The sequence below is a fragment of the Hypomesus transpacificus genome, chromosome 18, assembly GCF_021917145.1.
Source record: "Hypomesus transpacificus isolate Combined female chromosome 18, fHypTra1, whole genome shotgun sequence".
NCBI lineage: Eukaryota > Metazoa > Chordata > Actinopteri > Osmeriformes > Osmeridae > Hypomesus > Hypomesus transpacificus.
The window spans coordinates 13932995-13960710 of NC_061077.1; the positions used below are offsets into that span (position 1 = coordinate 13932995).

At 41.2% G+C, this 27716-nt stretch overlaps 1 protein-coding gene and 2 long non-coding RNA genes across 7 annotated transcripts in view; 2 read left to right on the forward strand and 1 right to left on the reverse strand.

Annotated features, from left to right (window-relative positions):
• The first annotated feature begins 676 nt into the window (after positions 1 to 676).
• On the forward strand, positions 677 to 5283 carry LOC124480709. Of its 5 annotated transcripts, XR_006957567.1 has the most exons (4): positions 2103 to 2193; positions 2361 to 2893; positions 3277 to 3555; positions 4063 to 5283. It is a non-coding gene; the product is annotated as an uncharacterized LOC124480709 (long non-coding RNA). The 5 variants fall into 5 exon arrangements; XR_006957564.1 differs by lacking the exon at positions 2103 to 2193 and adding an exon at positions 677 to 1472 and having other exon boundaries at positions 2361 to 3555; XR_006957566.1 differs by lacking the exon at positions 2103 to 2193 and adding an exon at positions 677 to 1472 and having other exon boundaries at positions 2364 to 3555.
• A 3080-nt stretch (positions 5284 to 8363) lies between these two features.
• LOC124480715 lies at positions 8364 to 10468 on the forward strand. The gene is made up of 2 exons (XR_006957573.1): positions 8364 to 9104; positions 9651 to 10468. It is a non-coding gene; the product is annotated as an uncharacterized LOC124480715 (long non-coding RNA).
• Positions 10469 to 10524: 56 nt separating this feature from the next.
• LOC124480694 (adenosine receptor A3-like) overlaps positions 10525 to 27716 on the reverse strand; it is a 30554-nt gene continuing 13362 nt past the window's right edge. Inside the window, exons 2-3 of the mRNA XM_047040249.1 lie at positions 11371 to 11849; positions 10525 to 11059 (exon numbers count right to left, since the gene is read on the reverse strand). Coding sequence (XP_046896205.1) covers positions 10848 to 11059; positions 11371 to 11849 — 691 coding nt within the window. The 3' untranslated portion in view covers positions 10525 to 10847. The remainder of the gene's footprint in view (positions 11060 to 11370; positions 11850 to 27716) is intronic.

Genomic DNA, 27716 nt, shown 5'->3' on the forward strand with positions numbered 1-27716 from the left:
GAGAAAGGAGAAAATATAGTGTGTTGAATAACAGGCTGGTGTACGATACTGTCTTTGTAGCTCCCTCTCTCTCTCTCTCTCTCTCTCTCTATCTCTCTCTCTCTCCAACCCTCCCCTTTTGTCTTCCTTCCCCTTATTTCTATTTTTCTCTCACCCCCTCTCTCTCCCTCTCCCTTGCTTCAACAGTGGCAGCAAATTTGGGCTGCTGCCAGAAGAGGCTGTCCATGCTGTGCAGCTGAAACTTTTACAAGCCAAGGAAGAAAAGAGACTTGAGGACAGTGATCTCAGAAATAAAAGAAAAAAATTGAGAAAAGAAGAGAGGGAGAGAGAAAGAGAAAGAGAGGAAAACACATGCATAATGCCTTTCTAGCTTCTACTCTTCTTATTCTTTCTCCTACCTGCTCTCTCTGTCTCTCTCTCTCTCACACACACACGTGTCATTTGTTGGATAGTTTAATGTACTTGCACTCTGGTTTGGGAGGGGTGAGCGTTGAGAGGAGAGAGAAAGGCAAAGGTAGGTATGTGGTGGTGGAGAGGGGGGGGGGGGGGTACGGTTCAGCAAGTTCAACTGAGGAAAGAAATAAATGCATAAACAACAAAAGGAGGTGACGTCACATAGTGTCTGAACCGAGGACAGAATTACATGGATGAACCGTATTCACACCAATCTCAGTGTAGATGTGTGTGTGTGTAGATAGTGTTTGCAAGAGTGTCTCTGTCCGTGACACTGTCTACAAAAACAGAATTGAGTTTTTTTTTTTTTGGCACAGCGAAGCTGGAGTATTATGGTCTGTTTGATACCTATGGTCTGTTTTGTGGCTGCGAGACCCCTGCTTGATTTTTTGTGTGCATGTGTATGTGTGACTGTTATTTACCTGCGGCACAAAAAAGGATTCCATTAACAGTCATGGATAACATAGACGTTTATCCTGTTCTTTTGACATTCTTAAGAATATGTTTGTTTCAACAAGGATGATGGCATGGAAAGCCTACCAAGCATAGCAAGAATTAGAACAACCCACGACAACGCTCAATTGGCCAAGGGCAGCTTCCAACAGCTCTGAAGACTGCTCTGATTGGTTCAGGGCTGAGCCGGGATGAAGGAGCAGGAAGACGTCTGTTCTGGACAGAGTTTTGCACTCAGTTTTGTCAGTTTTCTGGGCTTTGAGTTGGGGAGGAGTTCGGTTGAGTCCATGTGCTGAAACCCTCCTGGGTAGCGACGGGAGCACAGAGACCTGGGACTTCTGCCAAAAGGCCGACAAAAACATTTGTGACATTCTCAGAGACGTACCCCCCTCCCACTCACCTCCCTCCCCCAAGTCTGCTTCCATCTCCTCGTTGGTTAATTTAGCCTATCGAGCCCCCCCCCTCCTACCACCGCCTCTCAGGGGTTCTGATATTATCCCTGGATGAAGTGAGACAGGAGTGGAAGGAGGAAGAAAGGAGTAGTACAAAACTCTCGTCCAAATAGCGTAAGTACAGTAAATCTCTGGGATAAGACATCCTCTCCCATCTCTTTATCTGTCTCTCTATCTCTTTTTCTTTTGTCAACTAAGTGACAAAATGGCGGTCGCCTGGAATTCTACGTTTTGAATAGGAGTTAGGTTAACATGCTCATGGCTTGGCAGAGCTTACATTTCTGCAGTGTGCTAGTACTGCACAGTATTTTTCACCACAACCCAATGACCCTGGCCATCTGTGGTGCTGCTGAGACAAGGGTGTGTCTGTGTGTTTTGCAGGTTAGATGATTAACACCCAAACCCCTGCAGTCCCAGAGCACTCCCAGCTGTTCTCTCGCAGTTTATTACAAGGCTCTCTCTTTCTCTCCCGTCTGTCTGTTTCTCCTATTTCTCTCTCATTTCTGTCTGTCTGTACTTTCTCTCTGTCTATCTGTTCGGAACAAGTCAACTTTTCACATATGCTTTCTCTCTCTCTTTTTCTCTCTCTCACCCTATGCCCCACCCCTTCCCCCACCACCTCACCTTCCCCATCGCTTTCTGTCCACTCCTCTCTTTTGCTATCTCTCTCTCTTTCTGTGTCCCTCCCTTCCTCTTTCTGTGTCTCTCCTCCCCCTCTCTCCCTCGATCTCCCTCCCACTTGGCAGGGATGCCTAAGTGGGCAGGCTGAGCAAGGAGAGAGCAGAGCAGAGGGCGATTCTGCAGGCTGGCAAACCGAATGTGTGTTATTTGGAGTGTATGTTATGATAATATGTATGCATGTTTATGCTGTGTGTGTTTCTATAATTTAGTCCACTGCCCTGGAGTGTTTTAGAGCTTTGTGATAATCTTTGTGTTTGTGTGTGTGTATGTCTGCTTGCGCCCTTCTGTCACCCCCTGCATGGACGTACGTTGTCACGCCAGAAGGAGGGGATTGTGGGAAGGGGGCGTAGCAATGAGAGGGTGTGCACTCCATTTCTGCACTCCCTTCTTCCCGCCATAACAGGCCTCTTCTCCTCCAGTTTTTCCTCTCTTCGGCCCTGCCAGTCGTCGCCACAGAAACGATGTCCAGGTATTTTTCCTTTTTATCCTTAAACTACCCTTTCTCAACTTCCTCTTGCCCTACTTCTCTCCTTTTCATGCTCGATCACTTCGTTCCTGTCTCCTCTCCTTCCAGTCTTGTCATTACTCCTTATTTGAACCTTCCGGATGCCACGCTGCATTCAGCGCTCCGCCATCTTTGTTTTCTAATTTTTGGGAAAGGTTTTCTGTTCACTGGAGGCTTGCCTCCCTGATTTCTCATTTCTTTCCTCCCTGTCTGCTATGGAGAGACAAGCAGGCTTTGACAGACCAATAAACAATATTGCCTGTGGGAAGTGCTGGACAGAGCAGGTGTCTCATGAAAATGATATGGAATACAAGTGGTCATGTACCTGAGCGTGGAACACATGGCATAAGTGAGTCTCTATGAGCGCAAAAGGGTTGTGAATGTAAGAGTGTGCGTGTGCATGTGAATGCGGAGAAAAGGTATGTAAAATTAAGTAGGTTTGAACACCATTTGTACTTAAATTAAAGTATAGGCTATTAAAGTAGCTGTGATCAACGAGACAGGTACACACATATAGCAGTCTTATTGCCACAGGTAGTCATGATGGGTCAGCAGGGAAATATTTACCTTTCTTAACTTTCTCTAAACACTGTTGTGTTTCTCATGCCCCCTACCATGAAACCCCGTTGTTTGGTGACTGTGTGTGTGTATGTGCATACATGCAAAGGGCGTACTGTGTTTTATAGTGTCTGCTGAACTGTACTGTTTGCGTGGATGTTTTCTTCATAACAGGAAACCCAGACAGGAACAAAACTTTGTCAGTATGTCAGACATACTAGCATCCTGATAAGACACTTCTCTCATGGTGATGCAGAACAAAACAACAGTAACTAGCTGCAGTTGAGTTATTACACATCAGTCTGACAGATGGCTGGCATGTGACACAATTAACATTAGGCACCAATATTCATATTTCTTGGCAAACAAAAGCAGGACACATTCACATTCTGTTTCCATCTATAGGCTGAAGAGTCATCTGTTATTCAGTATAGTGGATTTACTACAAATTAGGTAAGATTTTTTTTATTAAACTTGGTTGCTCTTTCTTTTTCAAAAGCTGGAATAGGTTGTGCTTTCTATAGAAAGTATATTTACTATTAAACATTTATTTGTATTATGCGATAATTTTTTACATTCAAAGCTCAAAGGATTGCTTTCCTCTACACGCTACTCAACATTGTGTGACTCTAAACAACAAAAGGGGAAATGTTTGATGCAAATGGAGTTGAACTTGTGTGTATCCATTAACGATCAGATAACTCGACTGCTTGGAAGAACCTAGAGTACATTAACCTAAAATGGGGTGTTGTTAAAATGGCGACTCAATGCCACGTGTTAGGATATCAAGAACATTTGTTTGTTACACTCATCAAGTCACTCATAATGCCATCAAAACTAAATACGCATCCCTCTTTAATGCAAAAACAATCTTTCCATCATTCAGTATTGACCCAAGGTAGCAGGGATTCGGACCAAAACAGTATGAAGTAAGATACTGTCTGTGTTTTTTTCACACAGAGAGAAGGAATGGAGAAGGGAACAGGGGAGCGATGAGAGAAATCGACAGAGACACTAAGAGAGAAGGAGAATGAAGAAAAAAAGAGAAATAGAGAGAGAGGCGTGGTGAGGAGAGCATTTTTCTCCGCCTTCTCCTATCCTCAGATGAACTCCTCATGTTGCCTCATAATGCTGATGTTTTTTTCACTCCTGGAGGCAGCCTGGCTTACTTCCTGCTTTCAGCCACCACTCGGCTGATTGGTCGATATCTCTTTGCTCAATGGCCACGGCCAAGGAAAAGCAACAGGAAGTGCTTCGGCTAACGCAGGACACGAGTATGCTTAACAATTTTTTGGGGGGGAAATACACACAGTTGTGATCGAGTGTGTGTGTGCATTTCAGGATGTTTGAATGCATGTGTGTGTGTGTGTGTGTGTCAGAGCAACTAAGAACTAAGAGCACAAAGGGGAAAGGGACGACGACTAGCGAGATATAGAGGAAACAACTGGGAGTAGGGGGGTGGGGTTAGAATAGAGCCAACAGAATCTGAGAACTAAGTTAAAGTAGGTTACATTGCACAATTTTGTGAATTTAAATGCTCAGTCTCTGCCCTGCTCTAATGTCCCATACACATGTTGTATTTATCACATCCTGGTGTCACCTGGTGTTTTTCTCAGCTCAGTATAGTACATAGTGTGTGCGTTGATGTGGATCGCAAGACAAGTGGGCGCCTCGCCAAGTGGGTACCAAATGGGTTCAGTCGCCACCTACCCTCACCCTCCCAGACACACATACTATCCCCCCCATCAGTCTGTAACTCATAAAGAGGCATTCCTCTGTGAATGGGCATGGAAAAGCTGGCATAACAATATCAAACGAACACTTCCTGGCTCCCATGTTGACTCCTGTAACAGACAGACAATATCAGTCGCCAGCTAAAGTGGGGGGGCTGGAGCTTACCCTTGCATTAAAACCATTGTTTGCTGGAAGTAATTTCTACTAGTGTTGTATTCGTCATGATGCCATTGATTGTGGGGCATTCTGCCGCAGGAAACACCTTCTCCCTGTGCCTGCCACCACCAAGCCCCCACCCCCTCACATTTACCACCTCCTTCCTTGCCTCATTTAAATTCTGCCTGGCACACAGACGCTGCCCATTACTTGGCACTGGGCAGAGAGAGTGAGAGAGAGAGAGAGAGAGAGAGAGAGAGAGAGAGAGAGAGAGAGAGAGAGAGAGAGAGAGAGAGAGAAAACCACAAGAAGCCGTACCAATCGTCTGGTTCTCCCCGCGGTTGTGGCTGTGCCAAGCATTCATCATGCCTTGTGGACAGACCCGTCGATCCTTTAGGTATTTCGCCTGTCTCTCTTTCAAACATGTTACTTCTTTTTTGGTGGGAGTTTTTGGCGGAGGTTTTACGTCTGTTGGCAGGTTTTGCCAATTGATGAATGTGTTTATGTCTTCTGGATGGCTGAGGAGTAAATCTGATGACTTACGTCCTTGCGACTGCAGGAGAGAGAGGAAAGGCCTACTGTATCATTCAGCGAAATAGTTTTGCCTTCGATTATCTTTTTTGAGTCGTGGGATGAGGCAAGAAAGAAAGAATGACTTGCCGCGTTTTCAAGACTTCCAACGGCTTGGCTGAGAAATTGACCTCTTTGCCAGAATAAGGTATCCGTGATGGCTGCATTAGTGAATGACAAGGCAGCCATTTTGTGTCAGATGAACAAAAAGAGGGTGCTGTGTTTGATGATGACAATCCCTCTCTACAATTTTAAACACTGACAGTGACTTGGCTTTCAAAACTGCTTGGGTTTTCTGTGTTCTGCTTGCTTTGGAGTCCTTGGCGCACATCTTGGTATAGTCAGGGGTCTCCATTTACATCGTAGTACACTTGCACAGTTGCACAGTTGTCGTCAGTTTTTTTCTGTTGAAAAGGTTTTTGTGTTTTCGCACGTAGCTCTGTTTTATATATATTCTTTGAACACAGTCCTGGCATTGCATGTCAATGAATAAAAAGTGTAAAGCATTATAATAACACATGCAACTAGTGAAATTCTATATCACCGTATGCTGCTTTAAAACTTTCAAGGTTATTCCACAAAATTTAAATGACAGCATTAAACACAAGTTAGTTTACACATTGTCAAATGACCTATGGGCAAGGCCTATATTACAACAAAGTGCTGTCACAAATATACATTTACACTGTATCGTATGAGAGAGTTAGAAGAGTGTTATACAGATTGAAATGTGACCCCAGTTTCACATTGCTGATAAGGCAGTAGTTTGGGAGCGTTATCTCATCTTCCTTGGCTGGGTTAGCATCCACTAGACCAGGAAATCAACCCCAGAGAAACATTTCCTGATTAGCCCATGACGGAAGCAAGATATCAGGGGCCAAAAGAGGACACAACATTACGTTTTTAGTCCTTTCAAATGTTGTTATTGCTGTTATTCAATCATTGCATGAAATTACTATTTGAACATATGTATCATAGAGAGATTAAATTAGACCAACTATATGGACCAGACTTTTGGCTTGGTTTTGAACTTTTAGCAAATAGAATCAACTCCTAAATGCAGCTGCTCTACTGGCTCATGTCAAATTTGAGTGTGTGCCCTGTTTCACAGACAAAGCTGATAGCCAGAGGCGAAGGCCAGAGTCTAATGGTCCCCACATGACTGTCCACGTCTGGTGTTCATGGAATTAGAGAATATAGCTTCAGTGTTTGGAATCAAACCAAATCTGGTAAAGACAAGTGACAATAGACAGTCAAGTCAGAATGACAACCGTTGGCCTGTGCAAATAACTTGCGTGTTGAAGTTTGAGGTAGAGTTGGATCAAGTTTTCCCCTCTCTCTCCAAAATGGCAAAATTTTAATGATGACTCATTAAAATTTTGTTTCCACTACCACACTGCAAAACTGTAACCCAAAAGCCCTCTTATTTGCAGAGCGTTGCTATTCTTGCAACTTCCACTAAGCCAAGTAGCTTTCTGGTCTGCCCTTTTCACAACCTCACTGCATTTCACTGTGTCTCTTTCTCCGCCTTCCAGACAATATCTATCTCTACTATTGATTGAGAGTTCTTGGCAACCAAACATGGTGTATGTGTAGATTGTGGCAGAGTTGGGCTCTGTGCCAACGTTACACCTGTCTGTCTGTCTGGTGCTATCATACTGGAGAGGTCCTCTGCATGCTAATGAGGGGCTGGTTGCCATCTCCGGGGGCCCTGGCTCTCAAACTAATTATGCAAAGTGGGTTCCAACCCCGACGCACCCCTCCTTCACTATGTCTGCCCTCACTCCCCACCCCACCCCCAGGCCTGGCAAGTAGGCTGCCACCCGTTAACCCCTTCCGCTGCTGTGCCAGGGGAGATACTTGCAGATGCCCCTATTGTGCCTGCTTGCCTTGCTTCCAATTAAGCTAGTGTCTCAAAAGAGCCATCATAGAATCAGCAGTGTTAGAATCTGAAGTGGCTTTTGGAAATGTCCCTTACAAAAAATAAGCATATTAAAGTATACTATAAGTATACTAAAATATGGATAGTAAACTTTTAGTTCACTTTTGATACACTTTTAAGAAGTATGCTTAGAAAATAGTTCACTTTTGATATACTTTTAAGAAGTATACTTAGAAAATAGTTCACTTTTGATATACTTTTAAGTATGCTTTGAAAATAGTTTACTTTTAATATACTTTTAAGTATGCTTTGAAAATATTTCACTTTTTATTTACTTTTAAGAAGTATGCTTAGAAACAGAAACATTTCTTCTGGAGTAGGATGTACGTTTTCTATTATTATACAGCAAAAACAGTCAAAATAATTTTAAATTACATTACAGGGTACATTTTTTGGATCCATCTCATTCTAATTATTCATGTCTATAAAAATGTATAATGCATTGCACATTGAATCTTTTCTTGGTACTGAAGCTGTAACCTTAATTACTGCCATTAGTATGTCATAGAAAAGTTACATTTATCAAATTCACTTCTTGAGGTACTTACATTAATTGAAAGTGCACTTGAAAGTATTGCAAAGTATACTTTGAGGTTCTTTGGGAAGAATCCTTCATGAACTGAAAGTGCACTACACAGATTACTTTAGAGGATTCCAAGGTATACTTTTAAGTACTTTAGGAAGTATACTTGATGAACTGAAAGTGCACCACACAGGTTACTCTACAGTATTCAAAAGTAAACCTTGAAATACACTATAAGTGTACTTTAAATTGTACTAAATGACCTAAAAAGTGGGCCAATTCAGTTTACTTAGTACAAAAATAGTATATAAATAAGTACACTGCTAGTATACTTTAAGGAACATGATAATAGTATACTTTTTATATTAAGTATACTTACAAAATAAACTTGAAGTATACTTATTTTTTATAAGGGATATCATGATCTTCCTAGACAAGAACATAATTTGGTTCTATTTTTAATTTTCTACATATTCTGAATACAACCTATGTGTACAAGTGGCACAGAGACAATGTAAAGTAATATAAATAAGTAACATTTATGTATTTTTTATTTAGGTGTCATGTATCCAGTCAGGGATACTGCGTCATTTGTTTTCTGCAATTTGGCCAAGACGTCTCTGCCATTTTTATGAGCATACTTTGAATCTTTGCCTGCCATTCATTCTCAGTTTTTCTCTATCCATTGGAACATTGTGTCCCAATTGCTGTCTTTAGAAGACAGAAAAAGGACTGCTGGTTAGAATAGGTGCAATAAAAAACAAACAGGTTCATGTGTAACACAATTGTTAAGGAACGGACCTAAAATGGCTGACGCGAAAGAGGCCATTTTGTTTTCTTGTTTTGTTTGTGGAGCAGTATCCATGCTTTGTGTTCAATCCGAAGCAGCTGGTAGCAGCCATATTTTCAGGCATCTGTGTGTGTACCACCATCTGAGAAAACAGCAGCATGCAAAGGGCCAGCCTTCTGGAATGAGCTCAGATTTTTTGGCTAAAACGGAAACAAATTCCTGGCTCTGTTGGTAGCTTTTTTCCCTCCCTCCGTCTCTCGATCACATGCCAGAGTCTCGGGAAGCCAGTGAGTTATTCCTTGGGTTTTCACACTTCAGCCCTTTCGCTTTTCTGTATCTGCCTGACATTTCAGTTTCCAATTTCTTTGGGTGCTTTTTACGTGTAGTTTATCTATACTTGTTACATGGTTTCTCTGACAGATAAGACATGCCAATGTGTATGTACGTCTCTTTCACGGTTATCCTCCATCGTATCGAGGTGTTAAACATTTCAAAATTTTTGGCAGTCGAAGACTTCAGTTGCTAAGCGGTTAAGTCCTGATTTTGAAACAATTCCAGAAACCGATCCACATGAAGGCTCAGTAGAAAGAAAGGAAAGACCTTGTATAATACCACATTACACTCCTCTAAGCAGGGGGTCTGTATCTGGGAACACAATAGTGTATCCATAAATCAAACAATCTGCTAACCTCAAAAACAAACCCCAACAAGCCAGTGTCAGCTCAGCTTACCTTTGGACAATATGTTTTGTCTCATACGTTTCAGGTATGACTCTGGTAAACTAGACAGAGCTAACTAACAGTCTCTCTCTGTTTATCTCCCTCTCTACACAGGTATAATAGCTGTATGTGTGTTATCTGACATCATGGCTGCTGCCTGGTGCTGCTGTCCTTGGGGCTGAGGTAGTAGATTGAATAGTTGTGGAGGAGTGCAACCTCCCTCTGAGATAACTGTACAATCTACTGTCTTTCCTAAGGTGACAGCTGAGTCAGCCAACAATCAAATACCTTTACTTGATGGACAGGCCATTCATCCGGTCCATCATGCAGGGTTGGATCCAAACAGACTTTCTGGGAAAGTTTCACTTTGGTCAACAACCAAACAGTATTATTTATATTGTAACTTTTAGAGATTGGGTAGTCTCAGGTTGAGGTAGTAGGTTGTATAGTTTGGTGGGAGGGATGGCATCCCGTCTCAGGTGATAACTATACAGTCTATTGCCTTCCCTGAGGACCTCACTAGCTTCCATCCAAGTGCTCTGCTTTCCTTGCGTCTAAAAATAAAGATGAAACTGGTAGGATGTTGATTCTTCCACACAGTGGTTTATTGTAAAGTTCATGTTCAGATCTTGTTGTTGTTGATAAGACACATTGACATATGTGGATATACAGTATGAACACTGACACGTTTACAAATAGATGTGCCACAACTGCCTGTCCATATGTATGTGCTCCTCGAAAGATCTTGTCATTGTGCTGGTCATTAATTATAATATAAATTATGACATATTCTTTTTTCAAAAGTGTGCAAGGATATTAGTTTGAAAAAGTTATGTCACAAACAATTATGTGTACGCACATGTAAGCATTAATGTTGTTTTGACATTTATCAGGTAAGAATACACATAAAAAATAAATAGCTGAATTCTGAAGTATGTGAAGCATCTCATTCTTTGAAGTGAAAATGCATCTGATTCTATCCAATCATGAACCACTGATCACATTGTGGCACGATGTTAATTGAAAGAGATGACCAACAAAATGTTGTCTCTTAGTAGTTACCACCCTCTAGTGGAGCCATGGAGAAAAAAACTTTGATAGAGAAGTGACAGGCAGGATTTGTGACAAAAGAAAAGTAATGGAGAGGTCAAGATAAGTGGAACAGCTCAAACATATTCAGAAATTCCCCCCCAAATTATGACTGACAATAAAAATCTACAATCATTAATTAAATTGGCTTGGCTTGAAAGCTAAATATCCCAAAAAGTCCCAAAAGGATAAGATCCAAACATATACTCCCCATTTGGATTTTCAGGGTGTGGTTCTTGCTCCTGAAACATACACTGCGTTGCGATTGGCTCCACTCCCTGTCAATGAGATATTACCACTCTCTTCCCTATAGCAACAGCCCGCCCCCTGCACGCACCATCTCCATATTTGGCGGTAGGCCTGCTGGATCTTGGGGATGCAATAGGCATAGACCACCGGATTGACTGCCGAGTTAGCATGGGACAACAGGATACCTGTGGAACATATAGCATACTGTACTTGTGACACGATACTTTAGTTATCATTATAATGAACACTTCAGAGTACTTAAGCATTTTTCGTGTTTTTTCGTATTTATATATTTAAAAAATTATATTTACTTAATATAATATATAATTGAACAATTACGATCTTTAATTTAAAATATATGTTTTTTTTAAATGGTATTTAATAACTGTTAAAAATGAGTTATGTAATTAGACTACCAAATTATGCAGTTAGGCTTGATAATGTACTTAGCTACATCCAAACACAGCCAACCTGATTCAAGGAGAATCAGACCTGCCTGCATACAATGCCTGCTTTGTGACAGCCTCAGGACCCCGTATCAGAAGGGCACAGTTCATTATGTGCAGTGGCATCCAGCAGCCAGCAAAGAGGACCAGCACCAGTGCCAAGGATCTAGCCAGCCTCCTCTCCCTAAGCAAGGAGGCCCGAGCCTGGGGCAGACTGTCTCGCAGATGGCCCTGGAGGCACCAGAAGAGACGGGCGTAGAGCAAGGTCATGACCAGCAGGGGAACCAGAACACAACCCAGGAAGTTGAAGTAAACCATGAATGGGAGTGAGACAACAGATAGAAAGGTGCAGTGTGGGAGGGGGGAGGAGGCGTCAGGGGAAGAGGCGGTGGTGGTTGTGTTGGTGAGGGTTGCCAGGTTGCTGTAGTTGTTCCAGACAAACAGAGGAGCGAAACCTAGCAGGCATGATATGACCCAGCAGAGGATTACGGCGATCGACAAACTCCTCTGAGTGGCCAAGTCCTTGTATCTAAAAAAAAAAAAAAAAAAAACTGTGTACAGAGAGTGAGAGAAACATTGGGCCCAACCATGCTTCTGCTAAATGGTCGTCACGTAGCAATCTAATGGCTAATGCTCTGGACATTTGATGTTTTTCCTGTCCCTTTGGTGCAGCTCGCAGAGATTCTGTAAAATGTGCCATGGAGTAGGCGGCACAGGGAGGGGTTGTGTATGGAGAAGCGGCAAATTAGAGTAGTGTTAGACTGTAAACAGTGTTGGGAAGGATACTTTCAAAACTTATAATGTTACAGAATACATGCCCAAATATGTATTTTGTAACGTATTCCGTTCTGGATACTTGGATTCAGGGGCGGTTCTACACTTGGGCCTACAGGGGCCAGTGCCCCTGTAAAATTGTCCCTGGCCCCCCTGTGCCCCCCCTGAGCTGACTGAATATATATATACATTTTTTTTTGTTTTCTAGTAGTCATCATGCAACGAGGAAGGGACATTGCAGCCTTTTTTGCCCCAGTAAATAAACAAGTGAGAGAAACATATCAAGGTATTGAGAGAGCTGAGGGGCTGAAAGAGCCAGAGCCATTTGTGTGATTTTAATGTAAAGCTAAATTTTAGTATTTAAATGGCCCAATAGCTCAAAAAGTACTGGACCCAATTTTTTCCAATTTGGACCGATGATACAACAGGTCCCTCACTACTCCCACACGGCTAGTGGCACATGTGCGCCCATAGGTGGCGCTACAAAACACGCCAAAAGTCTACGTGATTTCCCCAGCGCCCCATTAGTCCAAAATGCCTGTAAATTGGTATACATGCCTTATTTCTCATGGGGAACAAAGGCCTCAATGACCCATATTATTAGACTTATGAATTTTCTTGTACTGTCCAAATTTGGTACAACCTTCAGAACCCTTCTCCTCGTGAACCATCGATCCAATCGTTATAAAGGATCAAATTGAATAGGAAATGCAATACAAAATGGCTGAAAGGGGTGTATTTATGTAAATGTACACATTGCCTCAATATCTTTGCGTCAATAAATCTAATATCATTTTGACTCATGGTTTTTCAAACCTAATAGGGTTTAAGATGACATCACTCTGAAGTACCATAAACAATTTCACCCTGGTATGATATGATTGAATTCAATTGAATTGCTCCACAGCGCGCTCTCCAAATTCTCACAGGCTCATCCTGCTCCTTGACACTAGGGTGACAACCTGTCCCGCTTTGCGTTGTGTCGCACAGCATTTTCACCCCTTGTCCCTCCCGCACGTCGCATATTGAATATGCCAGAGCCTGTTAAAGGAGAGCCTTGCCACTCCCTATTAAGCCCCATTGTACCGAATTTGTCTGCAGTTCCACCAGAGTTCCACTGGGGGTGATCGCGAGCGAGTGTATGTTGAATGGGAGTCTATGGAGCTAAACGGATAAATTTGTCTCTTTCGCCTAATTGTCGTTGAGAAATCTCAGATTTTATTGTAGTTTTTGCATGTTCAACGTGGATTATTGGTCGAAAGTTGAATGAACGAGTACTTATGTCCTTTTGATTTCTTACAGGGTGAGTTGTTGTTGCCCATAACACGCTAGCATTCTGCTAATGAATGCTGATTGGTTAGTGAAGGACTGGTACGACCAGAGCGCCTGCTTACATTTACATTACATTACATTTATTCATTTAGCAGATGCTTTTATCCAAAGCGACTTCCAAGAGAGAGCTTTACAAAGTGCTTGATGGCATCCGAAGCGGAATCAGAATGTCAGAGCATTAGCAACATTAGCAAGAACATTAGCAAGCCAAAACTCAAACAATCTAACAGCCAGCAGTGTGTATTTTTTTTGCCTCCCCTTTCGAATTCAGAATTCAAATTACTAGACAAGAAATTATATCCTGAGAAAAGTGGATTTTGAGGGGTACCGCTCCATAGACCTGCATTTATTCATTCTGCACTCGCTCCATTCATTCATTCTGCACTCGCTCGTTAGCGCCCTCACATGGATCTGCAACCAGTTCAGAACCCGGAAGTTTCCCCAGAGTGGTAGTTCTCTCCATAGATATATATATATATAAACACTAGGGCTGTTTATCAATCAGAAGAACGCTGAGAACGCAAGTACATTCTTTTGAAGAACGTTCTGGCAAGCGTCCTTGCGAGAATGGTCTTGCAAGGACGCAAGGACGGAGAATAAATTGAGATGGTTAGGGTTTTCCTGGACTCGCAGCATTATGATAACACTGACTAACTACAAAAACTAGATAACAAAGCAAAAAAATGGTCCGTCTACCTGTAATTTTACGTTTTCTGTAGCCCTTGCTAACTTACAGTACATAATATTAACTAGAGTCTGCACTGCACTGAGATGCTAGCTAGGTTATCGACAAGTAGGAGCAAATTTACAAATTAGCCGTTTCATCAATAAAATAAGAACATTTTCAGCGACTGAACTGCCTATTTCTCGTCACATTTTTATTCAGACGCTGATTTACACGTACCGTTTAGCTGAAATATGAAAAGTAAAAAATTACAGTTGTGAGGTTTGTCCGCCTCGCTTGACATCTTGTAATGACTTCTGGGAAATCAGAAGCGTTCTCGCTGTTCAAGTCACCATCCGATGCATCTTCGATAATAGGGGCGGATCAGGAACATTTCCGGGTATTTTTGGCGTTCTTGGTGACTTGTGTTCTTTGGATTGGAACCATACTTGGGCAATAAAAGATGACGTCAAACGAGTTCGCAAGAACACAAGAATGGAAAAAAACGTGGATTGATAAACAGCCTAGATGTCTTACGGCGGAGTCTAGAACGTCCGCACATGGCGGCCATCTTGCTACAGTAAACTCGCTCACCCATAACATTGGGTTGGTGCTACATGTACTTTTTAAATAACTATAACTTTCTCAATTTTCAACCGATTTTTGAACGGTTTGGTTTGTTATTAACGTCAGAGATGTAGCTATGCCACTGCATACTTATGAATAATTATGTAATGTAATGTAAAATAAATTGAATAGAAGTATGCAGTATGCTAAAGGATGCCACACGTATCAGACAGAAGTTGTTCAATAAATTCGTAGCCTGATATTAAAAACATTTATAGTCGGTTGACTGATCGCGTTGTTGTACCCAGTCAAAGGAATAAACACACAGGAACATCATGAACATTCAATGGTCTTGCCAGTTATCCTGGCAAAACATATAGCATAATGTTCTTTATTTATTGCCAGGACACGGTACAAGTAGCCTAGGCATACGTAAAATTGAAGCTAACGCTAATTAGTTTGGAATTTCTAGGCTATACTTGATGTTACATGTTGATGTTCAGCCTATTCAATTGAGCAACTTCAGAAGGACAAGACAGGCTTGTCACTGCCCGAAGTGCCTACGTATCTATTCTTCCTATGAACCCGGTTATGACTGCTTTAAACAAGCACCGGTTGGCTACACACTTCATGCCGGGCTTATATAGATGTGTGTATTGGCACTTTGAAAGGTTTGAATTATTATATCCACATATCAATGTATAATTATAAAATCCACTGCAACAATAGGACAAAGGAACACCAACAAAATGTGAATAGCATACAAACAATACTGTAGTATAGCCTAACTGTAACAGGCTAGAGGCGATTGTAGAGGCAATTGTAGGTTTTAAAACTGGTCGTGGCACTCCATCTAACCACTCGTTCAGGTGCTTTCTCGAGTGTTTGCAACCAACTACCGCACACGTCGTTCCTGAACCACTTTTCTTCATGTTGTAAATGTTATATCCTCTTTGTCACTGCGATATCAGTGCTTTTTCGGCACAACGGAGCTAGCTAGCAAAACAAACCCAGCCCGCCAGAACGGAAGTGGATTGCATATAGAGGAGCAGTTCAGGAAGTAGAGCGGAAACGGCTCATGAACTTGTCTATACGAGTCAACTCCCCCCAAATGGGATGACTTGTTCACCTCCCCCCAATACAAAAACACGCTACCCCAAATGGAAAACACATGACATTAACTCTGAACGGAAAGGGTAGGTACTACACTTCAGCACTGATTGGATGCAGTAGGCTCAGGGCCGGATTAATGGGCTTTAGGGGCTGCAGCCCCGGGCCTCGCCACCAGGGGGGCCTCAGGTTGCCCGATGTCGAGTGAGTCAACGGCACTGCGCATAACATTAGAAACATTCTGAGTGAAAACAAAAATTATGTGCGAAAATGTCCGGTCAAGGAAAGCAGAGAGTGTGGCCAAAATCCGCGATGGGACTAAACTCGAATAGCTTCGGCAACTTTTTATAGTACAAAATCGTTGTCAATCAAAAGGAGATGTAGTCTTTCGCAGAGCCATAGAAAAAGAGAGTTGCGACACGCTTTGATCTCGCCGACACGTGATCACGTGGTTCATGTAGCTCGCTGTAGTTCCAAAAAGCCCCACTGCTGTCAACTTTTTTGAATGGTTTTCAATGGAGCTGGCCAACGGAAGTCGCTTTCTCAGGCAAATTACGAATGAAACAGGCTCAGTTGAAGAAATCCGATATTCTGGCTATCTTCAGTTGACTCTTATCTACATTAGGCAGTCCTCGCTGACGTTTTTGGTGAACAATGGAGTGAACTACAACATTGTGAACACTCACTGCCAGTGAAACGCAGGAAAAAAGCTAGAGCTTTTTTGTCACGTGGTTCCGGTAGCTCGCTGTAGTTAAATGAAAACCCACTGCTGTCAACCTGTTTGAATGGTTTTCGGCGGGACCGACAGCAGCACCATCTCGATTCACGGATATTTTCGGTATATTAACACAATATCAATTGGTTACTGGTGTGTTGTATCATGTATGTATGCTACTTTATTAACATGTATGTATAACATTAACTTATAATGCATAACGCAATATTGTGAAGCAGAGCTGGAAATGGCTATGCTAGCCTATATTGTTCCACTTAACGTTTAACCTTCGACTGTTGAAGTAAATGGGATTTGTTCAACTTTTTTTTTCTTCATCAGCCCACTTACAATTTACCACATTAACAACACGTTTGTACTTGATGCAAGTTGAATCTAACCATGATCACCGGCAACTGTTCAATAGAAAAAAATTGAACAGAATATACAAGGCAACCAACTGCAATTCAATAAAACATTTTATTGTACAATATGTCCAGTGTTCTTCCACTCCTTTTGTTTGTAGTGAGCAGGTGATCTTAATGTCTGCTTTTCACAAAACTTAGACCGCAGTAGTAGATGCATCTAGTTGAGCTAACTAACTAGCTAGCTATTGAGTGGACCTGAAATTCCTGCCGAGCGTTGCTGGACGATAGGGGACCCAAGACTTTAATCTGCAATTCATTGTTGCTAGCTATAATCAGATGTACTATAGGCTAATAATAGAAGATTCTGTAAACTGTGTATGCCAAAGAACACCAATAACTAGAACTAATTTGACAGACTATAAACCAACGAACTTCTGGTTGATACACATGCTCTTTAGCTAGCTACAGTAAAAGTGTTGCATAGCTCTACTATAGTCTAGCGCAAACTGCATTTAGAATCTAACAAGCTATAATCTAACAAGCCATAATCTTACAATACATTTTCTCTACAGCTGGCTATATGAAATACTACTAATAACAATTGATATGTGGTGGTTGAAATATGAAAAAATGCAGGATTTTCATCAATTTACCAGCTCACTTGCTTCGGACCCCCTAAGCCATATATGGCTCTAACAGCTCTAACTGCATTTAGAATCTAACAAGCTATAATCTTACGAAAATGTTTATCTTAAGTTGGCCATATGAAATACTACTCGTAACAATTGATATGTGGTGGTTGAAATATGAAAAAATGCATGATTTTCATCAATTTACCAGCTAACTTACTTTGTAGACACTGAAAATGAATGGGGTTCAACGGTGGAAAATACAATGTTTGGAACTATAGGTTGCATGAGACACGCTTAACTTCCGCATTCCTCGATAACAATGGGAGTCTATGGAAGTGTCGCAACTCTCTTTTTCTATGGCTCTGGTCTTTCGACACACCCTCCAATCGTCAAGCAGAAGCCTAGCGTCCAGGCCAGCCCACGCCTCCATTCACTCCCAGAGACGCTGAGCGTCCAGAGAAGAATAAAATGAAAGGGAAAAAGATGCCAGGAGGAACTGAAAAAGCCAGGTAAAAAAAGAAAGATCTGTCACTTCATAAATCTAGGTTCCTGCAAGGATGGGAACGATATGTTTTCTCAAAGCCCTGAATCTTTCAGGTAAACATTTAGGTTGTAATTTCCGGAAAATATAGCTAAGAATATGACTCTAACGTAATGTTCATATTAGGCTAGGCTACATAAAGCTAAAAAAAACAATTTTGCACTGAAATGTATGTAAAAATTTCCGCTCGCGCGCCGTGCGCGCTCGCATTAATGTGAAGTTCCAATTTAAACTCACATCAAAACCTTGACTAGGTAGGCTATTAGGTTCGGGTTAAGCACCAAATGTAAATCCGTTTTTTGATATTTTAGGGAAAGCTGAGCTTCCATTGCAATCTTAAAGAAATCGCCACTGCACCCAACACTTTTTCTGCTTTTGAGTTCCATTTTCACTTTATCTCAGCCTACTATCTTGAACGGACCACCTAGCTACATAAACACATTTCCGAATTCAACGGCGGAGTCATTATTTCGATCAGCGTAACCGGCAGTGCAAGCGTAGGGTTTGGGTTCGGTGGGAAAAAAATTAAGGTTTGGCCTAAACCGAATCCCGTCCAAAAGCCCAATATTCGACCGAATCGTGCATCCCTACTCAATAGAGCATGACATACTGCACCAACTTCTTTCTTTTCTTTCAACTTGTTCTCTACTTTGAAGAGCTCATTGATGAGTTTGCATTAAGAAAGAGCAGAAAACTGAGCTTTTAATATCACTGATGTGATGATGGTGAGACACATGTTTAAACTGATCATATTTATAGAGTGGCTCAGTGGACTTTAAAGCACTGATGTGTCAGTGCGCGTGGGTTGGTGTGCGTGTCATGATGTGCGTTGGGGCGATATAGGGGCCTCATCCTGGTAATTAGCCCCAGGCCTCAAAATGTCTTAATCCGGCGCTGAGTAGGCTAACTAACAAGATAAGAAATTGATCGACAGAAGTACAAAATGTCATAGCCTGACAGAGTTACGTGCACCAGGACATTTATTTGGGTATCGAAGCATGTAGCATAGGCTACTAATGCAACAGCATCCATTGCGTGTAAACATCGATAGCCAAACAATTAGTCCACGTAACTCTGTCATTGTCATGAACTTAATTGTTTTGGTTGGAAGGAAACAGTTCAGAGTCATGACACTACTCTTTATTTTAATCAGGGTCATTCCTATGAAATAATCTTAGATATGCTGTTAACGTTTCACAATATTAAAATATTAAAAGTACTATGCGCACGCTAAAAAATGCAGTTGATGGAAGCAGGACTTTTCAGAAGAAAAAACACCAAAACATGTCCAAGATCCAAAGGCATAAAGATAAGGCCTTGGACCGCAAGAAAACCGTCGATATGTTGAGAAAATTAGATTTATTGGCGGTGCAGATCCCTACCAGTTAACTAGCTCCCTCTTCTTGGATCTGTGATGACCCTGTGATTTTGCCTTCAGTTGGATATCCAGATATTGTGAACTACCTGGTTTTCTCGCAGAGCCCATATACTGAAGACCTTAAAGCTTACAAAGGTTTGGAGGCCTACAATCAGATGGTGTGTGGATGGGTGAGGGAGATGCAGTACCAAGTCCTCAACGACCGTTGTGTTGTGAAGGCCAAAGTAAGTAATGCAATAGCGTCTTAAATCAACCTAACCATAACTGTATGATATCATTGCAATACTCAAGTTGTACTAGTAGCCAAGTGACACTCAATCGTGTTTTTCTTCTCATTTCAAAGACCCCCAGTTTGCTATGTACACTGTAGCCTACACTATCTGAGTTAGTTTCATAAGATAAGATAAGCCTACATGTTTATTATCTTGGACATGTTTTGGTGACCTTTTCGGTCGTTAAGACATGGCTACAGTTGTACCAAAGAGTGTAGAATTTACGTTATTTTCGTTGTACTCCATTGAGTTGTTTACATCGAGTGCCTCCAAGATGGCCGCGCATCCGGGTTACTACCCAGAATGTGACGTCCGTGAAAACCCTCTATAGTCCACTACTAGAACGAAATGCCACAATGACAGAGTAACGTGGACTAGGATAGTTGTTTGGATAGTTCGATTTTTACATTTAACACGCAATACTTTTGTATAAGTATCCTTCTATTTGCTACATTCTTCGATAGCCAAACAAATGTCCTGGTGCACGTAGCTCTGTCAGGCTATTGCATTTTGTAACTACATCTGTGTTGATCAATTTCTTATCTTGTTAGTTAGCCTACTGCATCCAATCAGCCTTTCCGTTCAGAGTTAATGTAATGTGTTTTTGAGTTAATGTAATGTTGTTTTCCATTTGGGGGAGGTGAACAAGTCATCCGATTTGGGGGGAGTTGGCTCGTATTCGGGGGGAGTATTTTCATTTGGGGGATGTACTCATATTAGGGGGGGTGTTTTGCACTTCAGGGCCACCGTATTTTTCCCTCTGTGTAATTACTGAATCATATAGCATCTCGGCGAATTCAACAAAAAGGTAGAGGATGGCAGCTTTTAGGAGAACAAGCGATTCCCCATAGACCTGTTGGCTCAGAATTTTGATTTGGGTCGTGAAAGTCTTTGTAATAAAGAATTTATATTACATTACAGTACAATTCTAGAACTATAATCATTAGCTGTATCACGGGCATGGCACTATCTATAATTCCAGTTATTAATATTTGTGGCAACTTAATCACCAAATGCATCACGGGCACTGTGCCCTAGTGAATATAGCAACGGGAACAATGCTCGCACGACTTTCTAAAGGATGCATGTATTAAAGTTATGTATTGTGCTTACTAAATTGATGTCTTATTAACTTAGAAGTGTGCTCAGGCTTAAAACATTGTGTCTCACACAGGGTGTGGGAAACAGGCTGTACTTTGTGTTGTTATCTCTCCATTTCAGAAGCAACCTTGAAACCGGGCTGAGAGAGCACCCGAGCAGGTGGGATGCGTAGGGAAGAACAAACTCCCTGATACACGAGAGAACAAGCTCAACCCTTTTTTGATATTTCTGTTTCAATTGCACTGTATAATATATGCTGGGGCAGGGACAGATAGCCAGTTGGACTTCGTGAACCAGCCCAAACTCTGTTGCGGGTAGGGAAACGTAGACAACCCCAGAGCTCTGTACTTGTTGATTTCCAACTGCTGCATTAAAGCTGATATTATCGGACCTCTGCGACTCCAGACCACTCTTTCTAGAACACATATTTGTGTCATTGATTACCATCATTACATATTGGATTAGACACAGTAAATTTAAATCCTTCAAATGGTGACCCCGACGCTGAAAAGAGGGAGTCCAGAGTAGGGATGTCACGAGAACCGATACTTACGGTACCTTCCGATGCTAAAATAACTAAACACCGACGATGCCCATTTTTTTGAAGCACCTTAAGTACCGTGAGCGCCGATGCCAGATGTTAGCATCGGTGCTTCGCCTTCAGGAGTGTTCCAGTCGACGTTTACATTAAGAAAAACAAGATAACAACTGCTGCTTTAGCGATCGCCCCGCTTTGACTTGTTGACAAGAAAGGCAAAAAAAGTAGTTTGCGTTTGAGGCAGATGACCGTGGCATTATAATTAATCCGCAGAAGCCATTATGCAAAAAATGCTACCGCAGTCTTCAGACCAAGGGGGAATACTTCCAATTTAGCTAAGCACCTGAAAGATCGTCATCTGGATTTGTTTAAAGAATTCAAGGCAAGTTCTGATTCAATCCAGAAGAGGCGCAGCACCGATGCTAACATCTGGCATCATACAAAATAAATCAATGTTCGTTGAAGTCGCGGCGAAATTCTGAATACATCCAAAAAATGCTCTTTTTCTGTTTGTTTAATCTGTCATACTAAAATACACGTTACATGATGTTTGAGATGGTGGGCACGTGTGTTACAATGGCTTATGTACATAGTTTAGGTTAGCTGTAGTTTTAACGTTAGCCCATAGCTTAGAAGGTAAACTCATGTCATGTTCATCTTGTTAGCTGAATGGCTTAATTGCACGTTATTATGTTGTGCTATGCTCTATTGCACATGTTTTGTATGTCTTTGTACGACATTTTCCTATTTTTCAAATATTTTAAAGAAGTTTATGGTTCAAGTAGCCTACATGGAATCTTAGACAATCCTCTTTTTTTTTTACCATGGTATCGAAATTGGCATCGATAATCGTGTTATTTTAATGGTATTGGCACCGACTACTGAATTTTTGGTATCGTGACACCCCTAGTCCAGAGGGTTCCGGCCCGACCGACAGATCGGGAGAGAGACCCATACACCTGTACGAGGAGGCAGACGTAATAGTCAGACGCGCGTCAACATAAAAAAGGTAAGCAGTCACCTGTTAATTCAAAGTACTGCTATTTGGAACTGAGAACCAAATTTAGACGATTACTATGTTTCATCGTACCTAGTCAAACTAACAGTGGTGGGAAATCATACGTGATTTGTGTTTATGAAGAAGGGTTAGAGTCCCTGAATCTGTGTTGATTGTCATGGGGAGGTTAGAGTCCTCTCCAAGGGTCAGAGTCCCTGAATCTGTGTTGATTGTCAAGGGGAGGTTAGAGTCCTCTCCCGGGGTTAGAGTCCCTGAATCTGTGTCTTTGTTAGGGGAGGTTAGAGTCCTCTCCCAGGGTTAGAGTCCCTAAACACTGTCTTTGTCAGGGAAGGTTAGAGTCCTCTCCAAGGGTTAGAGTCCCTAAACACTGTCTTTGTCAGGGGAGGTTAGAGTCCTCTCCCAGGGTTAGAGTCCCTAAACACTGTCTTTGTCAGGGGAGGTTAGAGTCCTCTCCCAGGGTTAGAGTCCCTAAACACTGTCTTTGTCAGGGGAGGTTAGAGTCCTCTCCAAGGGTTAGAGTCCCTGAACGTGTAATATTTGTGTGGAGTCAGATTGTGTTGAATAAAAATAGAGAGCAGTGTGGTGTGTGTTTTTTCTTTGACCAAGAAGTTAAAGAAATCCGAGGAGAGATGGAGAAAGGTGGGGGCTAAAGTCCCGTTACTTGAGATCTTACAAAGGTGATCCCAGAGGGTATAGTTCTGCATAATTATGCGAGTATTAATGCTGAGAAATGTGTTTGTTTAGATGAATTCTAAGTTTGGTGGTTAGCAAATGCGTAATCAACATTTGTTATAATTCCTAGCCAAAGAGGGAGGTTTTTTGAAGCCTTTCCGACCAGAACTTGTATTTATAAGCGGAGAATATGTTATGTGTGATGGTTTTCAGTAAAAATGCAGAAATTAAAACCCTGGTTTTTAAATTGGTTCTAATTTCACTAGAGTGAAATTAAATGATAGATGGTAAACGCTAAACAGTTGTGTTGTTCAAAGAAAAAAGTTGTGCCAGCGCGCGCGGATCGATTGATTGATTGTAGTTTGAGACGCGCGCAGATAGATAGGCCATTGTCTATTTGAGTTGATTCATTGAGTGAAAACTACGAGTAATTGAGAAAGTGAGAAGAGTATTACTTTCAACCAACTACAAACTACAAAATATGAAAATGAAATATTTTCATTAGGGATCTATGGGTCCGCAAATGTCAATTCAAGATCCGTGCATTACGCAAGCTGAGGGCAAAGGAGTATTCTATATTACATGCTTGGATAAGACTTTTGAGAAGTTAAGGAGTAAGGTTTTGTGTCTTACGGGTTACATTGTTAAATTGCGGGTTTGAAAAAGGCAAAGGGAGCATTTTGAGTTATATTTTCTTTTTGTCTAAAGGGCATTGTTTGTCTGACATGATTACAGAGCGTAATACTGACATGAGGGACGTAGGTCTAGGAGCAGTTTTAACCTATCTAAACATGGATTTCATGAAACAAACTTATGATATAGTGTAAAGTTTTTTTTTTAAGTTAACATTATTTTATTATAGGTTTGAGGAAATGTGAAAGATTGAGGAAGTGATTAGATGGTTACATAAAAGATTGGTTTAGAGTGGATCATGGAAGGTTATGAAATTAAACGAGAGAATGTTTTCCGGATGTGAAGAGATGATTGGTTTAAACATTGATATTTTGAAAAGGAAACTAAGCATATACTTTGAAAGTATATGGGCAAACATTTCAAGTCAAAATAGTCAAATCTAGAGTTTTTAAGAGTTTTGATAAAGGTATTAGATGCATTTTGGTAAAAAAAAAATTAGAAAGAGAAAATATTTACAATGTATTTTAATTTGGAGTTTAATTTTAATTTGGTTTTAAGTTTTATTTCAGAGTTTTATCAGAGCCTGGCATACTGCTTGGGGTAAATAGTTAGGCTGTGATAATGTTGTATTAATAATGGTATTAGTGTATGAAGAGGGTTATTATAACATTCAGTTATGAAATCATTTGGGAAGACTCATCAAGTCTGATAAATTGTGGTTATGATGGTTTTAGCTGATTGGCTCGTTTTGAACTGCAGCAAAACGAGTTATGAAGTTCTACCTATCTGACCTTCATAGATAATATAGTTGAGACAAATGTTTGATTCATAACTACATAAAGAACATTGTTTGGTCTATATTTCATTTAAGAAACATACAGATTCAATTCTGGTTTGGCATAATGAAAATTGCTTTTATCATATCTTTGATAAAAAGAGGTGTGATTTGGTAAAATGGATACTGAAACAATATAGGTCTTAAACTTAACTTTTAAAAGAAAAAAGAAGTTTTTAGAAGTGAAAGAAACAAGACTAACAGTTGATTTTGTTTAAATAAGGAAACAAAGAAACAGATTGTAAATTCTGGTAGGTTATGTAAATTCACAGGAGGAACTTATTGATAAGGAATGTGTTTCATTATGTGCTGATTTGAGCCATGGGATGAATCATGTCTCAAACAGGAGGGATGGAGATAACGAAAGAATGTTTATAGCATATGGATTTAAAAACTATTCAAGAAAACCGTAAGATTTTTTTTAGCATACCCTATTTGTGCAAACATGATATGCATGAACTTTATTGAACTAAAGACATGTGAAGGGGAAAATACTGCCTGGTAATTATAGATACAGTATGTTTACTGTGTGAATTGAAGTCTTTCCCAGTCCTATACCAGATGCTTAACACCATTTGAATTGATTTATGGAAGAATATTGAATTGATTTATTCTCATTAGATTCTTTGTAATACCATAACTTAAACCTTTCACATAGCATGATGAAAGAGGCTAATCAAATGGTTAACCTATTTTATAAAAAATGCTAACTAGAAAAGAGATATCTTCTGCTTAATTCTGTTCCAGGTGAAGCTGTAACCTAAAGAGTGGAGGAGTTATACCAGGAGATTGGTTTGACGGTTACATTTTGAATACAATTTATTTTGATAATTTATTTTATTTTTTATATTACAATTCTGAAAAGCTTGGCTAAAGTTGTATGTATGTGGTGAAGGGGGCCTGTGAGTATGTCCAGGTCTGCCGTGGATACATGGATGTCGAATGTCCACTCTGCAGAGTGACGGTGGGTTTTCCCCTACAACATCATTAGGGTTTTCCCACTGTGTCCAGTGTGTCCTCACCACTTGGCCATAACGCTGCATAGTCTCATCAGTATTGTTGAATTGTATGTCAACATTGTGTAATCAGTAATGGGATATTTTTTATGTTTGTTGTCACACCCTAAAAAGGTGTGAAAGGAGGGATTTATTTTAACTTAAAAAATATCCACTTTAAATCCTCAAATGGGTTCTTGATTTCAATATCTGTGTTTAATCATTGGTGTCTGACTGTTTGCATCTCATTTGACTCAGTTACTGCTTGATCATGGGAGATAAGGTGATGCTGGGACTGTAACTCTTTTCTGCTTCAGGACGAGTCAGAGCGGCGGATCTGACTACCTTTGGATATACAACCCCTGTTCTGAGGCCCCATTCCCCTGGAGACCCTATCCCCCCCTTTCTCACTGGATGATCTACCCCTTTCCCTTGCAGACCCTGCCCTCTTTGCCCCTATGCCTCATCAGACCTAGGAGTGGTCTGCCCCCCCCTTCCCCTTGAAGACCCTGCCCCACCTGCCCCAATACATCATCAGATATTTGGAAAAGCCTGTTGTACATTTATGGACAGGGCCATTCCAGGTCATCGAGAGAACCTTGCAAGCCCTAAGGCTGTTGGGGAAAGGGAGTATGTGGAACCACTGGAGCATGTGTTGTGCTGTGCATGAGTTGGTGGAGAAGTGCCAGGACGGCCAGTGAACCTTTTGCTATTGCTACGAATGTGAGAGTCCGGAAAAGAGGGTTACGACTAGGTCGAGAGTGTTACTGCTTGACCATACTAGAATTGTAATGGACTAAGAAAGTTTCCGCTAATTTGCTTAGTGTGTGCTATATCAAATGTCAACATGATTGTTGCTCTATCCCATGTATCAGGTCCCTGTGCAACCAGATAATTGTCTCGGCTGTGGAGAACCCAACGAAGGGGTTCCAAATGCCGTTGCTGGGGGTGGCTGACCAGGACGAGGAGGAGGTGCTATGTTGGTTGATCTCTGGTGTTTTCAGAGATCAAAAGAGGGATTAAAAAATTTATATTACATTACAGTACAATTCTAGAACTATAATCATTAGCTGTATCACGGGCATGGCACTATCTATAATTCCAGTTATTAATATTTGTGGCAACTTAATCACCAAATGCATCACGGGCACTGTGCCCTAGTGAATATAGCAACGGGAACAATGCTCGCACAACTTTATAAAGGATGCATGTATTAAAGTTATGTATTGTGCTTACTAAATTGATGTCTTATTAACTTAGCTTATTAACTCTGGATAAGAGCGTCTGCTAAATGACTAAATTTAAATGTAAACTTAGAAGTGTGCTCAGGCTTAAAACATTGTGTTTCACACAGGGTGTGGGGAACAGGCTGTACTTTGTGTTGTTATCTCTCCATTTCAGAAGCAACCTTGAAACCGGGCTGAGAGAGTACCCGAGCAGGTGGGATGTGTAGGGAAGAACAAACTCCCTGATACACGAGAGAACAAGCTCAACCCTTTTTTGATATTTCTGTTTCAATTGCACTGTATAATATATGCTGATGCAGGGACAGATAGCCAGTTGGACTTCGTGAACCAGCCCAAACTCTGTTGCGGGTAGGGAAACGTAGACAACCCCAGAGCTCTGTACTTGTTGATTTCCAACTGCTGCATTAAAGCTGATATTATCGGACCTCTGCGACTCCAGACCACTTTTTCTAGAACACATATTTGTGTCATTGATTACCATCATTAGATATTGGATTAGACACAGTCAATTTAAATCCTTCAGTAATAAGCCTATGCGCAAGGGAGACCGCATAGGCTTAGGCTGCAGCCATATTTTGGTCGCGTCATGTTCATAAGTTCGCAATTTTACAGTTCGGTCGACACCAAAAATGTGTTTGTTACCAAACCTCGAGGAGGGCTGCCTTTAGGAGATGTGGGAATTGTGCTTTTAGCCAGATGCTCCGATTATTTTTGTGATTTGTGGAAAACTTGCAAGTGGAGTGAGACTGCGTCCCGGGGGTACGTTGTTTTGACTTAGCCTCAGAGACAGACTCGGCTCGCTCACTGGCAGTGTGTAAACAATATCGTACTTCACTCAATTCCACTCCTAAAACGTCAGGGAGGGCTGCTTTTTGTAGACAAGAGTCTGCTGAAGATAGCCAGTATATATGATCTTTCAAAACAAGCCTATTTCATTCGTCATTTTCCCGACAAAGCGACCTACGTTAGCCGGGCTAGTTTTACTTGGTCGACCTATTTAAAGGTCT